At 22.5% G+C, this 17,305-nt stretch overlaps 5 protein-coding genes across 5 annotated transcripts; 2 read left to right on the top strand and 3 right to left on the bottom strand.

Annotated features, from left to right (window-relative positions):
- Window positions 1–10: 10 nt before the first annotated feature.
- SRAE_1000195300 (Poly(A)-specific ribonuclease PARN) lies at window positions 11–2,136 on the bottom strand (the record flags this gene model as incomplete). Its single annotated transcript, XM_024648972.1, has 4 exons — window positions 11–254; window positions 299–1,673; window positions 1,773–2,009; window positions 2,055–2,136. The coding sequence occupies 4 exons, from the start codon at window positions 2,134–2,136 to the stop codon at window positions 11–13; spliced, it is 1,938 nt and encodes a 645-aa protein (XP_024502896.1).
- Window positions 2,137–3,939: 1,803 nt separating this feature from the next.
- On the bottom strand, window positions 3,940–5,994 carry SRAE_1000195200 (Transcription factor HNF-4 homolog; the record flags this gene model as incomplete). Its single annotated transcript, XM_024648971.1, has 5 exons — window positions 3,940–4,205; window positions 4,250–4,359; window positions 4,434–5,362; window positions 5,413–5,656; window positions 5,894–5,994. The coding sequence occupies 5 exons, from the start codon at window positions 5,992–5,994 to the stop codon at window positions 3,940–3,942; spliced, it is 1,650 nt and encodes a 549-aa protein (XP_024502895.1).
- Window positions 5,995–8,470: 2,476 nt separating this feature from the next.
- Window positions 8,471–11,039, bottom strand: SRAE_1000195100 (6-phosphofructokinase; the record flags this gene model as incomplete). Its single annotated transcript, XM_024648970.1, has 3 exons — window positions 8,471–9,924; window positions 9,974–10,366; window positions 10,418–11,039. The coding sequence occupies 3 exons, from the start codon at window positions 11,037–11,039 to the stop codon at window positions 8,471–8,473; spliced, it is 2,469 nt and encodes an 822-aa protein (XP_024502894.1).
- Window positions 11,040–11,238: 199 nt separating this feature from the next.
- On the top strand, window positions 11,239–14,980 carry SRAE_1000195000 (Exocyst complex subunit Sec15-like family-containing protein; the record flags this gene model as incomplete). Its single annotated transcript, XM_024648969.1, has 4 exons — window positions 11,239–11,247; window positions 12,385–12,413; window positions 12,465–12,547; window positions 12,585–14,980. 4 exons carry the CDS (start codon window positions 11,239–11,241, stop codon window positions 14,978–14,980), a joined length of 2,517 nt encoding a protein of 838 aa, XP_024502893.1.
- A 340-nt stretch (window positions 14,981–15,320) lies between these two features.
- Window positions 15,321–17,074, top strand: SRAE_1000194900 (Transcription factor HNF-4 homolog; the record flags this gene model as incomplete). Its single annotated transcript, XM_024648968.1, has 7 exons — window positions 15,321–15,356; window positions 15,472–15,497; window positions 15,554–15,675; window positions 15,792–15,858; window positions 15,897–16,798; window positions 16,847–16,932; window positions 16,976–17,074. The coding sequence occupies 7 exons, from the start codon at window positions 15,321–15,323 to the stop codon at window positions 17,072–17,074; spliced, it is 1,338 nt and encodes a 445-aa protein (XP_024502892.1).
- Between the last annotated feature and the right edge of the window lie 231 nt (window positions 17,075–17,305).

Raw genomic sequence — 17,305 nt, 5'->3', positions numbered from 1 at the left:
TATTTACTCTTTATTTAATACTTAAGGGAGACCAATTATTTGAGATACTGGCAATAATTGAAATACCCGCAATTAAAGAAACGCATGAAATAACATATGCAGTTGCTCCCAAACTATTATTTTTAAATAATGAACCAAAAAATGATTTTTTCTCATTTAGTGTATTTCCATATATTGCAAATGCTTTACAGGAATCACATATTTCAAATGTGTTGGATCGATTGTTTCCAAATATTCTAAGAATTTCAGAATGCCTAAAAAGGTATTGGTAAATAATTAATAAAATAAAAATACTTACACATCATGGCTTAGAGAACAAATTTCAATTCTATTTCCATCCTCCTTTATTTTTATTTCATATTTATTTTTTGCCGTCATAGAGATCATACTAAGCTCATGTTTAATTTGCTCATTTACCATATCAAAATCATCTTTTGAAATTTTTAAAAATTGATTTTTAATCCAATTCATTATTAAATTACTTCCATTAACACCATCAAAGTGAAATCTTTTTTTTCTAAGTAAAATATGATATAATTCAAAGGGTTCAGGATCTTGACCTGCAAGATTCATAAATGGAGTAGAAATAAAAGCCAATGGTATTTTATTAACTACTGCTGGTCTCATTATATACATTAAATCACGAAAACGATAATTTAATGGTTTTAATGATGATATAGACATATTTGATATGTTTGATTGAATACTTAATACATAACAACTTGCAAGTCTTAAAAAAACTTCTCCTGTTATCATTGAATCATTACCAGCATCATGATATTTTGTAGCTGTTTTAATTTTTTTTCTTGATATTTTAGAAAAAAGATGTATATCAATATTCATTAAACTAAGACCAGATATTTTTTTGTTTAATGAATTTTTTGAATCAAAATATTTCTTTAAATATTTTAAATCATAACCATGTAATCTGTGACAATCATTTTTAAAAACCGAACTACATATCATACTAAGAAATTTAGTATCAATAATAGAAGGAAATGTAAAATTGATATATCTTTTAGCTGTTTCATAAACCATAGGTAATGGTTCAACAAAATATTCATATAAATAAAAGATATCCAAACTAGAGTTATGAAGAACAATTGGTAAATTTGTAGTTTTTGACAAAGCTTCAATAATATTTGATGCACCAGAAATACTATATAATAAATTATTTCTTGCTATAGCTACTCTTGAATCATAACCAGCTTTTGTTTGAACATGCATAGCTTTAAGTTTATAACCATCTTCAATATTAAATGTATACCATGGATATCGTAAAGTTAGATCATATAAAACAGCATTAATTTCTAATTGACTAAGTGGTTCATTCCATAATACATGTTTACTATCATAACTTGATGCAACAGTAACTTCACCTGTTAAAAAATATGTATAAACAACTCCACTACTATATTCTAATTCAGAATTATTATTTACTACTAATGCTGAATGTTGCCTTATTGATAATTGTGATGAAGATAAATTCCTTGAAAACGTAGAAGAATCCAATTCAGGAGGAGATGAACATAAATCCATTTTTCCTTCTAATTCAATTTTTAATGTTTCTAATTTTGTAGTAAAACTATCACCAAGAAATGAAAAATCTGGAAAATCACTTATTAGTAATTTTTTGTAACGTTCCAATTCCTGAGAATTACAAAAATTAACACCTAAATTTATCCAATCATTAAAATTAAAATCATGATCTCTTAAAAAAGATAAAGAAGAGTATGAAAAAAGTGAATTTTGTCTAATTATATCATTTTTACCATCATTCCCATCATCTATTAATGAAGTATGTTTGTAAAGATACATTCTATATGGATGTACATCATAAGCTTTTCCATCATCTTTCTCCATAAATAATGTCAATCCCATTTGACAGGGAGGAAATGATTTAACTCCTTTTGCTAATTTAATATACCTTTTATCTGGTGTGTCTGATAAAGAAGGTTGATATTGTTGTTGTAAATGTTTTGGAAGACCAAAAAATTCAAAATCGATAGCTTAAAAAATTACCAATAATCTTTTCATATAAAAAATTAACCTACCAACAAATGTGGCTTTTTTAAGTAAACTTTCTATTTTATTGAAAGCATCACAGAAATTCCGTGAATCGATAGTAGTAATCATACTATAAAAACGTTGATTTTTCTGGGGGAAAAAAAATAATCTATATATGACTACAACTGTAATTCAAAATAATATTAAAATTTTTCCAAATATCACTGAATATTTTGAGGTGTCAGTAACTAAATTTATTTTAGTTATAGTAAAATGACAAATGGAATAGATGAATAAGAGAAATGTAGTAGTTTTTTTTTTGTAAATCAAACTGATTGATCTTTGACAACTATTTGTTAATTGAAATTAAATAATTATATTATGATTTAGTAAAGTAATAGTAACAATATATTCAGTATTGAAGAATACATCCTATAGTAACCAAAAATAGTATTTCTTCTATTTTAGAACCCTAAAATATACAATTAATTTACATACAACATTTTTAGCAAGCGAACTATTTTATATTTTTACGTATAATATTTAAATAGTTAAAAAAATCTTAAACGTAGTAGTAAAAAGTGCTAGTACTTTTTATGTCAATAGTATAATTTTTATTGACAGGTTAATATAACTTTATTTAAATCTCCTGGTAAAATAACAGGAATCAATGGAAAGAAAAGTAATATTTTTAGTTTATCTATTGTTTAATGATCAATAGACATTAGAAATTAATGATAATATATTATAATATAAAAAAAAAATAAATATTAGATATTTCATACTTATTATCTACGTTTTAAATATATATATATATGATAAAACATTAAAATATTTTTTAATTTAATGTGTGATATATATTTACAATATAAATTAATATAAAATTACATGGTTATATATGAGAGTGTTGTAAACAAAAAAAAATAGGATTGGATAAACGTTGCTCAGGAGTGGTTGAGCAATTGTTGTTCTTATAATGGTAACAAAGAATTATACAAAAAAAATATGAATGTTTTAAATATGAAATGAAAAATAATATCTTATAAATAAAATATAATTTAATGTGTTCAATAAAGAAATTTGATAAAAATTTAGATTCACTTTATTATAAACCTTACGATAAAATATTTTTTTTTAAGAAATAATCTATTACTGTTGATATATCATTAATAATTTAATTTTAATTTTTATATCAATATATATTTTCTTTGTGTTCAAAAGTCATAAATTAATACTAATATTTCCATCTTATTTTATTTCCATTTTAATTATAAAATAAAATATAACAAACTATAAGTGATACTTAAAAGGTCTCTTTTAATATCTGATGTGAGGAAATTAGAATTTGTGAATCACGAGATGATTGACAATCATTTGTTCAATCTATTGATTGAGTACAAATAACAATTTTTTTAGTTAAAATTCTTTCTATATCTCAAATGATTTTATAATCAACAATTAAAAATATATCAAAAATAAAAATCACAAAGTATAAATTATTAAAATTAACAAATATTTTTAACGTTAATAAAATTTATTTTCTTTTTAAATAACGATAATAAAGGATTATAATAAAATTAATCCTATAATATAACCTTTTATTAATATAAAAAAAATTCTAAAACATAAAATTTAATTTTAATACTTTTAATAAAAAAAGAACTATTTGTTTTTTTTTTGTATAAATATTAACATGATAAAATGAAAGTACAAGGTGTCTAACCTAACATTTTATCACAATCTTATTATGACGTAATGTAATGTTTTGATGTATATGAAGAAAAAAACAATTTATTGTAAAATGTTAGAAAAAAAAACTCTATATATTTATTAAGTTACTCAAAAAAAATTATTGTAAATATAACAAAATTGTACAAGTTAGAATTTTAACTTTAATAAATTATCATATTATATATTATGCATTAATAATACCTATTTAACATTTAATTTTGAATAACACAATTTTTCATACCAATAATCACTCATATCACCATAGTCAAAAAGTTTAGCAATACTATAGTCTTGACAATGCATATCACATGCTACTTCAATTTCTGGTAATAATAAAAGTATTTGTCCTAGTCTTAGATATGCTTCTGGATGATTTATACTTTCATAATATTTTGTTAAACATTTTACTGCCCAATCTCTTTGTATACGTAATATAGCCTTTAGAGAAGGATCTACAAAACGATTGTCTAAAAAATATATGTATAAATTTTAAAATTTGTTTATATCTTACTTCGAATACTCCACATTAAAAGAAGATGAAGAACGGTAACTTCATAATCATTGATTTTCATTCTACTAAATGGTTTCACAACAGCTTCAAGAACTGTATCTATTGTTGGTCTACAAAAAAAAATTAATAAAATATTAATAAATAAATTAATTTGTTATATCATTTATAATTTTTTATATATTACCTAAAAATTTGAAATTTTCTCCTTCTTGATTCTGCAGCTGCCTTACCTTTTTCCAGATCACTATTACGTTCAAATCCTGTTTTATTTGGTGGAACATATGCATGATTCAACATTACCCAATTATTTTTTTCTAATTCCTCTGGATATTTTGATGCAACATATATATGATCAAGTGATAATTTCCTTATTGAATATCTTTGTAATAAAGCAACTTTATCAGTTTGATCCAAATATTGAAAAGGATCAAGTTTTTCAATAAACCATAATAATCCATTTAATTCAGCTTTCGCTAATGGATCAATATCATCAGGGACAAATTCCCTTAAGGTAATAGTTTTATTTCCTTTATTAATAATATCATCAACAGGTGTCAATTCAATTTCCATCATTCTTAATTGTTCCTGGTAATGGCTTACCAGCTGAAGAAAATGTTCATAAGTGTAATTTCTATGTAGGGGGAATTTAGAAAATAAATACTGATTTCCTAATCTTAAACTATTTGTTGCTTCTTCACTATTATGTAAATTATTAAGTAAAGATATACTTTTTCTAACATCATTCTCTCCACAATTTTTATTATCTCCAAAAGATGCCTTGTTTTCTTCACTATCAGGTGAAACTGAAGAAGATGCATAAGAGATTTGTTGTGAAAAATCAACTGAATTTTTTATTGAAATATCTGAATTTAATAATATTGTATCACTTGTTCCTGACTCAACTGAACTAGGATTAGCATTAACATCAACAAATGATCTTCTATTTTTCTTTGGAGCTTTACGATTTTTTTGAGAACCTGTTGGATCTCTTTTAGGTTGTACCATCGAAATTTGCATCCCTTTTACTAAACATTTTGTAAAACGACAATAACGACAAACACATCTATCCCCCATAGTAACATTACACTTCTCACCATAACGGCAAACATATTTCTAAAAAAAAAAAACTTTAATTAAATTATAAAATAAAAATATATTTTTACCTGAGAATGAACACAGCTTCGGCGAAAGAATGCACAACAACTACGACATGACAATATGCCATAATGTATCCCATCAGCTTTGTCATCACAAACAGCACACAATAGTGGAGGTTTTCCTTCTCCAGTTAAAGAATTTTTTTTACCATCATTTATTGAATTTTCTGTTGATAGTACAATATTTAGATTCATATTGTTTGGAATCATAGTAATAATAAAGTAAAAGTTATTTAAAATAAAAGTATGTCTAAAAAAGTTTGTTAGATAAAAAAAAAGAGATCACTATTATTGTATATCTTTTGACAAAATTATTTTTAATAAATAATCTAACTATATTTAATTTGCTTAAATAATTTCATGATTTAATACTTCTATTGTAAAAAAAAATGTCATCATTTATCTGTTTCATTATAAAAATATAATTTAAATAAAACTATACATTATTTTTTGTATTATTATTTTAATTTAACAACAACTAATTTACCTATCATTAAAATTTTGATGATAGTATGAGAAATATATCTCATTTACTTTTTTTATATGAAAAAGTTTTATTTCAAAGAACATTTGTTTAATTTGCCTCATATATGTGGAAAATTTTGCAAATATATTGGGATTTATTTAAAACTTATCTAATGGTATTGAACAAAAATTAAATGTGTCAAAGTACGCAAAAGATATGTGAATATATATATGACAGATTTTAATAACTAAGCATCTATAATTGTTTTTTCATTTTTTTTTTTTAATTCTATTGTTAAAGACATCTAATAATACCACAATAGGTAATTATTCAATAGAGTTTTATTGTCAAGTAATAAAATGACTTTTTATTAAGTGAATAATAAACCAAAAAGAGTAAGGATTTAAAATTGTTAAAGATTATAATAAAAAAAAGTTTAATACTTTTTTAAGTTAATAGTAAATGAATGTTTTGAAGTATAAAATTAATTTAATCATTCTTAATATTAATTGATAAAATGTTTATATATAACATTTTATTATTAAATTTTATTATTTTTTTTTTTAAAAATAAAAATCAAAAAATTTTATCATACTAATAATAAATTATTAATAATAAAAAAAGATTGGATGGATAAATATTTTAGATAAAAAGAGGTTATATATTTACCCTTAAAAATTGTTATTTTAATTTAAATGTTACAAGATTAAACATCGATACCAAAATTTAAATGGTAATTATTATGCAAAATTTTTAAAATTTGCAAAGTAACATTTTGATAATTAATATGGGATATTTTCTAGAATAAAGATCTTTATATTTGTATTTAATTATCAATTAATATCCTGATGCTTTTTATTTTAATTATAATTTATATCATAAATTAAATAAAAAGGTAAATGTTAGATGTAATTTTAGGTAATGTATAATATTTTGGTATATTATACCATAAAAGGAAAGAAATTAATTATATAAAATAATTGTTATTTTTAAATATTAAACATGATTATTACACTTTTTTAAAAAAAAAATTTTTTTTTTTTTAATTATTTAAAAAAAATAAATATAATATTTCAAAGATATTTTTTTGAATGCAAATTTTAAATAAAATATGTCTATACTTTATTTTAATTGGTACAACGATTGTATATATTTACAATGTTAAAAAAGAGCAATTTTAATATCTACAAAATTATATTATTTACAATATAACGTAGTTGAAATGGAATTTATAAAAAAAAAGTTTTCAAAGTACACAATAATGTGTTTTAGTATATATTATTATTTAAAAGAAGTAAAAATTTTGGTTTATTTGTATACATATTATAATATATTAAAATTTACAAATTATGCCTGGTAACAGATATTCATCAATAAATTGATATTACTTAGTACTTTTTTTTTTACAATATTAAACATTAGATGAACCAAATTTTAAACATAGGAAGATGTTGCGTTTTAAACTGGAATACATACAATTTGCAAAAATGCTAAATAAATTTATATCAAACTTTATATTTTATTGTTAAGATAAATTAAAGCAACAAACTAAAACATTTTCATAATATTTTTAGAAATTTATATAATGATAACGAATTTTTTTGATTATAAAATAGGAAGTATATAATATATTACTTATATTAATGCAATGATTAATAATTTTGATTGTAAGCAAATTTCGTAGTTTGAAATATCAAAGATTAAAAATTATTATCTTGGAAATAATTTAAGGTATTAGAAGTAATGTTAAAAATTTTCAAACAAACTAAATTATAATAAATGATCTTTAATGTTATCTTTATATAATATTTATTAAATGAAAAAAAATTTTTTTTTTTTAATAGAGTTCTTTAATCTTTAGATAAGATTTATATAATACTTTTTTATTTATATAAAGAAGAATATTAAATTTATAATAAATTAATAAAATTAAATATAAATTAAAATAAATTTTTCTAACCTAAATATTTCCTTCCTCTATAAAAATATTAAAATAATTTATTTCCTTGAAAATTGTTTAAAATAAATTATTTAGAAAACCTAGTTTTATATAATCACATTGCTTAATTTTTAATTAGTTTTATGAAAGTTGCAATTTTCTGTAAGAATGAGGAAGGAATGTAATAGTATTGATAAAATAAAAATTTACTTACAAATCTAGTTAAATTTATACATACAAATAAAAAAATAATTTTTATTCAATGAGTTTTATTTATTTGTTTATATTTACAAACATAATTTGGTTCTTCTTTAAGTAAAAATTTCTATAGTATTATTTTTGTTTTATAAAAATAATTTAGTATACAGTTTTTTTTATATGTTTCAATAAATACAATTGTATATATTGTTAAATATAAAAAAAAATAATTATTTATATATAGAAGAAATTTGTTGATTTTATTTGAAAAAAAAATTAGTACAAAGTTAATATAAAATTTGTACTTTCAAAAAAAATATAAAAAATACAGAAGTTGTTTTTTTTTTTAATTTTGAAAATCAAATTATTTTAAAGAAAATATAAATGTAAAAGCAATGTAAAAAAAAAATTAAAAAGTTATTAAAAAAATGTAGTTTTTTACTAGTAGTAATTCAAATTTTTTATAATTTCTTTGAATCTTCAGAGTCACTATCTTCCTCTGCTTCAACTACATAACTACTATTATGCTTAGCTAAAATTCTAAGAAGTGGCCTAAGTTTTAACCACCATTGATTCTTTGGTAATCTAACATTAAAATCGGTTTCTTTAATTAATTCAGTTACTGGTGTAAATTCATATCTTCTTCCACGTAAACCTAATAATGTACATGTACTATCTGCAATAGCATTTTTTTCATTTTTTTCAATGTCAATAGTTTCTTTCATTTGTGATAAAACATAATCGACTGCTTTAGCAGCAAGTTTTGTACCCATATTTCTATCAAATACAGAACTATTACCACCTTGTTGGGCGTGTCCCAATACATTAACTCTTGTTGAAAATACACCTTTTCCTTCCTCATTAAAAAGTCTCATTACAAATTCTGTTGTATAATTTTGGTTTGCTTTTTCATTTCTAACAATTAAGTATCTTTGAATTCCTGATTCCATTTTATGTTTTATAACTTCACAATCTTCTTTTATATCATTAATATCAAAATTTTCTTCATATATATATGCATTATCAGCACCAGAAGCTAAAGCTGTTAATGTAGCTAAATAACCACAATATCCTCCCATTGTTTCAATTATAAAAACTCTACGTTTAGTTCCTGTTGCACTTTGTTTAATTTTATCAATAAATTCACAAACTTGATTAATTGAAGTGTCACTTCCAAGTGAAAAACTTGTACCTGGTACATTATTACTAATAGTACAAGGAATAACACATAATGGTATACGTAAATTTGGATATTTTTCACGAGCTTGTTGAAGAATAATGGCAGAATTATATGCTTCAAAACCACCAATCATTATTAATGAATGAATATTATATTTTCCAAGTTGTTCATTAATTTTATGAAGATTATTTTCATTAGGTAATTGTTTTTGAGTTCCAAGAAAACTACCACCATGCATTACCCAACCACTAACATCACTCCATTTCATTTCTTTAAAATCACCTTTAGCTAATCCTTCAAAACTATCATGAATAGTAAAAACTTTACAATGATTATAAAGACCCATTCTAACACAGGATCTAACAGCAGCATTCATACCACCAGCTGGTGCACCAATATTTATAACAGCAATATTAAAAGTTGGTAAATCATTTTCTAAATTATGATTTTTAATTTTTGGAGTACGAAGTTTTGTAAGTAAACGATAAGTTTCAAGATTACGTTGAAATGATCGTCCACGAAGTTCAACAGCTCGACTAAAATTTTTTTCATCCATAGCTTTTTGTACAGCTTGTGTTCTTTCAACACATTTCATTAAAGGAACTCTTACAATTTGATTACCATCAATTGAAATAACACTTGGATGACTTTCAGGTGTCATTTCCATTAAAGCTAAGACAGCTTCAGCACCCATTCTTGTTCCAAGTAATCTATCAAATGCAGAAGGATTTCCACCTTAAATTATTTTTATATATTAAATTAAATTAAATTATTTATTATTTACCTCTTTGAACATGACCTAAAACAGTTGTCCTAATGTCATATTTTAAATTTTCTTTTACAACATCTTTTATCATATCTGCAGTTATTGGTTGACCAGATAAATCTATAGCACCCTCTGCAACTATAATAATATTAAGACGTTGCCCATCACTTCTCATTTGAGCTAATTTTTTACACAAAACATCACGCCAATTTACAGTTGGAGGCCATTCAGGAATAAAACAAAAATCAGCTTCAGATGCTAGTGATGCAACTAAAGCAAGGTATCCACAATGTCTTCCCATTACCTCAATTACAAAAGCACGTTGATGTGACTGAGCTGTTGAAACTACAGAATCAGTAGCTTCTATTATTCTTTGAAGAGCTGTATCAGTTCCAATAGTCATATCAGTTCCTTAAAATATAATATTATTAAATATTTATAAAAAAAAAATAAAAATTATACCACAAAAATCATTGTCAATTGAACCAACAAGACCAACAATTTGAATATTTTGATTTAATGAAGCTTCTTCAGGAGTAATTTTATTATCATTTAAAAGTTCTTTAATTAAATCAGGCCATTCAATTCTAAAAGTATTGGCTCCTGTCAATGATCCATCACCACCAATACATACTAAATTTGTAATATTTCTTTTAATTAAATTGTAACAAGCTTTTAATCTTCCTTCTTTTGTTCTAAATTCTTTACATCTAGCTGAACCTATAATTGTACCACCTTTTTGAATGATATCAGAAACTGAATTCCATGTAGCTTCTTTAATATACTCATCACCATCTACCATACCTTGATATCCTTCATATATAAAATAAACTTTACATCCTAAATAAATACCCATCCTGACAACAGAACGTACAGCAGCATTCATTCCTGGTGCATCACCACCTGATGTAAAAACAGCTAAATTTGATCCTTCATATATATTTCTTTCAATACGATGTCCCTCTTTTCCTATAACTGGAATAATAGAATCTTTTCTATAAAATGATTTTCTATCCATTTCAGGAAAATTAGGAAGTTCTCCCAAAACATCTTCTATACCATTAGTAGTATGATTATTTTCCATAACTAAAAATAATATATATTATAAATAATTATATTTTTTTTATAACATAAATAAATTATGTAATAAGATAAATAATCTATTGTTGTAATAGAAAAAAAATTAAATTAAATATTTTTAAATTGTAGACAAAGAAAAGTATTTACTAAGTGAAATTAATAATATTTTATAAATAAAAGTGAATATGAAATATATATATAGGATGACAAAGGTAATGATTTTAGGATAAAGTTTAAAGTGACATAGAGACTTTTGACTCAATTTACTCTTATATTTATTTAACTATTTATTTAAATTTTTTTTTTTTAACATAATATATATAATAATCAGATATCCTACGGTTGTTGTATGAGGATATGTTATTTATCAATTTTAACAATGCCTGAAAATCTACATTATAATAATGGCCTTCAATAAAATAATTATTTTTTTTTATCCGCTATTTTAAATAATTTTGAAATAAACACGTTTTTAAAAGTACATTTAATTTTTTTATAGAACATTTTTTATATCTTTAAAATTCATAAAATAATTAAAATTTTTTCTTTTATTAGAAAAGAAAAAATGTATGTAGTATGAATAATATATTTAAAAGATAAACTTTGTTAACGATTGCCAATATGTTGAGAAATTTAAAGTGCCGATGTGATAAGAAATATAAATATATCTTTGTATGTGAAATTTTGCTTAATAAATATCTAAAAGTTATAAAAATTTATTATATTAAACAGAAAACATAGTTTACATAATGTTCACTACTTGAAATAAAGTAAAAAATTTGAATGGAAAAAAAAATTAGAATGGATTCGTTAACGTTTCTGACTCTATGTCAAAATATGCGTATCAAAAAAGGCATTTTTAAAGTAAAAGATATAAAGAAGTTTTTAAAATAAATTTCCTTCAAATATTGTACATATATTTTTTTTTAATTTAGAAAATTTTAATAAAATTGTACTTTATTTAATATTTGATTAGAAAAAAAACTTCAAACAACTGTTTCCCACTACAAAATTTGTATTTTATTTTTTCTTAATTATAAATAATAATTTAAATAATATCAAAATTCAACTTGTTTTTTTTTAATATCTTACAAATATTTCTTCTTATGTATTTTCAATTTCTTCCATTATCAATAATGTTGTATTTATATTAATAATATATATTAAAATAGTAGTTACAGTTTGTTTAATAAGCTTTTTTATATATTAAAAGTATGTATCAGTAACAATTTTTATTAAAAATATTTTTTATCTTATGACAAAATTTATTATATATATATATGTAAAAGTGAAATGGAATACTTTTAAATAACAAAAATCTCTGTCCGCGACTCTATTTGATTGAATAGAACAACTCGATTTTCCACTACATTAGAATGTATGTAGAATACTATTTTTATATTGTTATTTATCAATGAGATATTAATAGATATATGATGTATGCTAACGGAACTACCAAGTTAAACAATAACAAAAATAAAATAGATAATTCTATTTCAAATTCTTATGAAGGTTGCTAAAATTTTTAAATATTTTAATTTTTTTTTAGTTCAAACATCTACTGATATAAATGCAGAACAAGAATATTTTCTTTATGAATTAGAAACAACAGATAGTAGTTCTGTTGGACTTGTATTACGTGCAATTTATGAGGGTGGTGATGTAGCAAAATTTACCAGAGCTCTAGAACGAAAAATTGTTCATTATGATAAAAGTATATTAAATGTTTCAAATTATCATTATCAGGGTTTTGTTGAAAGTATGAAACAACTTGCAATATTAAAAACAAAAGTTGCAGAGATACGTGATAAGGCAGAAGATATAAATGGAATTATTCAAAGTAATGCAACAGATTTAATAACTCATGGTGAGGAATTAATAAGATATAGGAGATTTCAGAGGAATGCAAAAATTGCTATGGATCAGATAACACAAACATTACCAATTCTTGAAAATTATTCAAAAATAAAAGAATTAATGTATCAGGGTAAATATTATCAAGCATTAAAAATATTAGAAGAAATGGAACATACTCATAGGGATTATTTATCAAAATATCGTTTTACACATGCTTTAGCTAAATCATTTTCAGGAATAAGACAACAAATTAAAGAAAAAAGTTTTAGTGAATTTACAGATTTTTTGGAACTTATTAGTAAAGTATCACAAAGAATTGGGAAATATGTTATGAAAAATTCAGCTGAATCATTTGATCAGGAAAGGAATGTTAGTGAAACAATGAATATATCTGATCATAAAAAAAGTATGATATCTAATACATTTTTAGAATTATCATTTGATGGATCATTAAAAAAAAAGAATATAGTTGATTATAAGGCAAAGGCTGATGATGATTTTGATGAAGAAAATAATAACCCATTAGATATTATTGATTTTGCTCCAATTCATCGTTGCTGTCAAATATATAATATATTAAGCGAAAAAGGTACCTTTCAAAAATTGTACAGAGATCAAAGGCAGGCTCAGGCAAATGTTGTAATTGAACCATCATCAAAAATGACATCAAATACCTCTGGATATCTTCCCTATTTACAAAATATTGTTGGTTTTTTTGTTGTTGAAGATTATATTTTACAAAGAGAACCACTTTTAAGTAGTACAAATTATAAAAATAGTCTTTGGGAAACAGCATTAAAAAAAATAAAATCTACAATGGATAATCATTTTGGGCAATGTGTAGATATTGCAATGATGTTAAAAATTAAAAAAATGATATTTTTATTTGCACTTACAATGAAAAGTTATGGATATGATATACAACCATTATATCATTTATTAAAAAATTTTAGAGATCAATATAATGAAATATTAATGTCAGAGTATTGTTCATTATTTGAGAAAACACTTAATAATGATAATTATACTCCAATTGTTTGTAATGATGAAAAACAATTTTTAGATATATTAAAACAATTTCCATTTCATAAAAGAGGACTTGATAAAGAACCATTTCCAAGAAAATTTCCTTTTTCTGATTTTGTTCCTACTGTTTTTACACAAGCTAAGATGTATCTTGAGGGATGTTTAAAATTTATGGAACATTTACAAATGGGTCAAAGTGAGATTGATGATACAATTAGAAGGTATGCTAATGTTTTATTATCAAGATGGGCTGCAAGTATAAAAAGTTTTTGTCGTGACAAAAATAGAAATCTTGTACAATTAACACAAATAATTGTTAATATTGGTTATCTTGAAAAAGGTGTACCTTATTTAGAAGAATTTATTAAAAGACTTACTAAAAAAGATAAAAGTTTATCACAAGGTACTGGGCATTTAGTATCATTAAAAGACCAAGTTTTTAAAGATGCTAAATGTGAGGTAGAAAGTCAAATTGATAATAGTTTACAAAGTAAAATTGATGAATTCTTTAACTTAAATAGTTATGATTGGGATTTACAAGTATCAAAAGGTGTTTCAAGTGAATATATAACAGATTTATTGGCATTTCTACAAACAATATTTGTTACATTTAAAAATTTACCACCAGCTTTAGCAAGACATTTATGTATGCAATTATGTAAATATTTATCAGAATGTCTAACAAAGACAATACTTAATAGTTCTGTAAAATCATTATCATCTGGAGCTATTGATCAATTTTCTTTAGATGTAATGCAATGTGAAAATTTTACATTACAATGTCCTGTATCTGGATTTGAAGATGGTAGTTTAGCAATGACATTTGCATCATTAAGACAACTTCTTGATTTAGTTATGGCTGGTGATTGGAGTACCTTTCTTGCTGATTGTGGAAAAAAAAATCAAGGAAAATATCAAAGAGTAAAACCTGCTGAAGCAATAACAATACTAGAAAAAATGATAGAATATGAAAAAAAGACAAATAGCTTTTTTGGTATTGGTAAAGGTGAAAAAAGAAAACTTTTAGATACAATATTAAAACAGTTAAAATCATATAACTAAAAAAAAAATTTCTTTTTTTTTTTAATATAATTTTTAATATTTTATATAAATTATTTAATGTTTATTAAAATAATCTATGTATTTTTAATAATGTCTTTTTTATATTTATAAAAAAAAAAAAGAGATGCATATATAATATGTATATCTATTAAAAATGTTTGTATATTTATTTTAATTTTTATTTAAATATCAGTTATATTCATTTTATTATTTTAAATAGTATGTAAGAAATGTTTCTTCCTTTTATTTGATAATTTTTGATTTCTCTAAGATTCACAATAATGTTGAATATTTAATACATAATATTATAAATGACATGTGATAAAAATTTTTATATATAATGTGGTCTCTGACTACAAGGGGTTTATGTGATATAGTAAAGTGTTGTGTAGTGTTTCTTAATATTTCAAAAATTTTAAAATGTACATCGCTTTTTCATCGTATTAAAAGATGTTAAATAACTTTATGCACTTTCAAATTTACTTCTTTAGTTGTCAATAAAAATATTTTTATTAAGGTATTATATATTAAACATATATGTATATATAAAAATTGTCTTACATGTATTTGAAGGATTAAGGTAATGACATATAACACTGATGTATTTATGGTGAAAGAAATTTTAAAAAATAAGGGTGTTGATGAAGAAGCTCAAAATTCTAATATAGAAAGGGACGATATTTATAGAAAAATTGGTATGTTAATTAAAGATAATTTTTTTAGTTAAAAAAAAAGAAATTTTTTTTTTATTAATTTTAATAATATTAATTTATTATTAAACTAAATTTTAATTATATATATTTATTTTTAGAATATTGTAAAATTTGTGGAGATTTAGCTGATTCATATCATTATTCAGTTTCATCTTGTCGAGGATGGTTAGTATTAATTTATTTAAAATAACCAATAAAATTAGTAATGCTTTTTTTAGACGCGCTATCAATTTAAATATGACTTTTGTATGCCGTCATGGAGGAAATTGTTTAATAAATAAAAATACAAGATGTGCATGTAGATCATGTAGATTTAATAAATGTATAAAAGCTGGTATGGATCCAATGGCAGTTCAACCAAAAAGAGATTATAATAAAGATATAATTAAAAATAGAAATGATGTAGAAAGTGAATCTAGTACACCTTATGAAATTTTAGAAACTAAATCACCTGATATGTATATTGATAAGAAATGGGAAAAAATGTCTAATACATCATTTAGCGCAAGAAGTTCCATTTCAACACAATTAAATTTTGAAGAAACACCAAAATCAACTTATCATGAATTAAATTATTTATTTGATCTCATAACAAAATACTCAGAGGATTGTCAAAGACGTAGAATTTTATGTTGTGATACAATTGAAGAAATGTTATTACCTAATAATTATTTACCTCAACCTTGTTTTATAAATGATATAACAGCAACATTTAAAATTGAAATGTCATTAATGTTTCAATGGATATCAAATGTTCCTGGTTTTTCAAATATTTCTTCTCCTAAAGATAAAGCAAGATTAATTAAAGAATTTTCTTCAAAATTTTATATTCTTAATATTTTAGCAAATACAATTGATTTAGGATTAATTGATAAAATAATGTTAGTAAATAATAGATATATTCTACCACAAATATGTCCAATATCAGATTCACAAAATATGTTTCATAATCAATTAGTTAATATTTTATATGGTAAAACTTGCTTAAATATTTTGGAAGAACTTGTAAAACCAATGAAAGAAATGAATATTGAAATTTTTGAAATTATTGCATTAAGAATTATAATGTTTTGGAATCCAGGAAGTATTGGATTAAGTAAAGAAAGTATGTCTTGCTGTCAATTATATAATGAATTATTTATTAAGGATTTAGATAGATGGTATGAATTAAAAGGAAAAGAAAGTAGTGAAATTACACTTCGTGTAAGCAAAATAATTTTACTTATTCCGGATATAGTGGTAAGATAATTAATTAAAATTTGTCATTTTACTTATATTTCAGAAGATTGCTCGTACATTAAATGAAATTTTAGAAACATTGGACAATGATTATTTAATCAGTTTTGGTGATGATTCACTTAAAAAAATTTTAACAATATAGAATATGTATAAACATCTTTTTTTTTAACTTTTAAAATGTTAATTTTTTTTATAAAAACCAAAAAAAAATACCATAACTAAAATTTACATAATAAAAATAATTTATTAAAGGAAATATGGCAAAACAAATTACAAAAATAACTATGTCAAGCATAAATAATTAAGATTTCAAAAAACATCTATCAAAGTGGGCAGTTTTTTTTTTTCTACAAAAATATACTTTATTATGTAA

The sequence above is a fragment of the Strongyloides ratti genome, assembly GCF_001040885.1.
Source record: "Strongyloides ratti genome assembly S_ratti_ED321, chromosome : 1".
Lineage (NCBI taxonomy): Eukaryota > Metazoa > Nematoda > Chromadorea > Rhabditida > Strongyloididae > Strongyloides > Strongyloides ratti.
The sequence above is the reverse complement of the archived record's forward strand: the minus strand, read 5'-3'. Positions and strand labels throughout refer to the sequence as shown.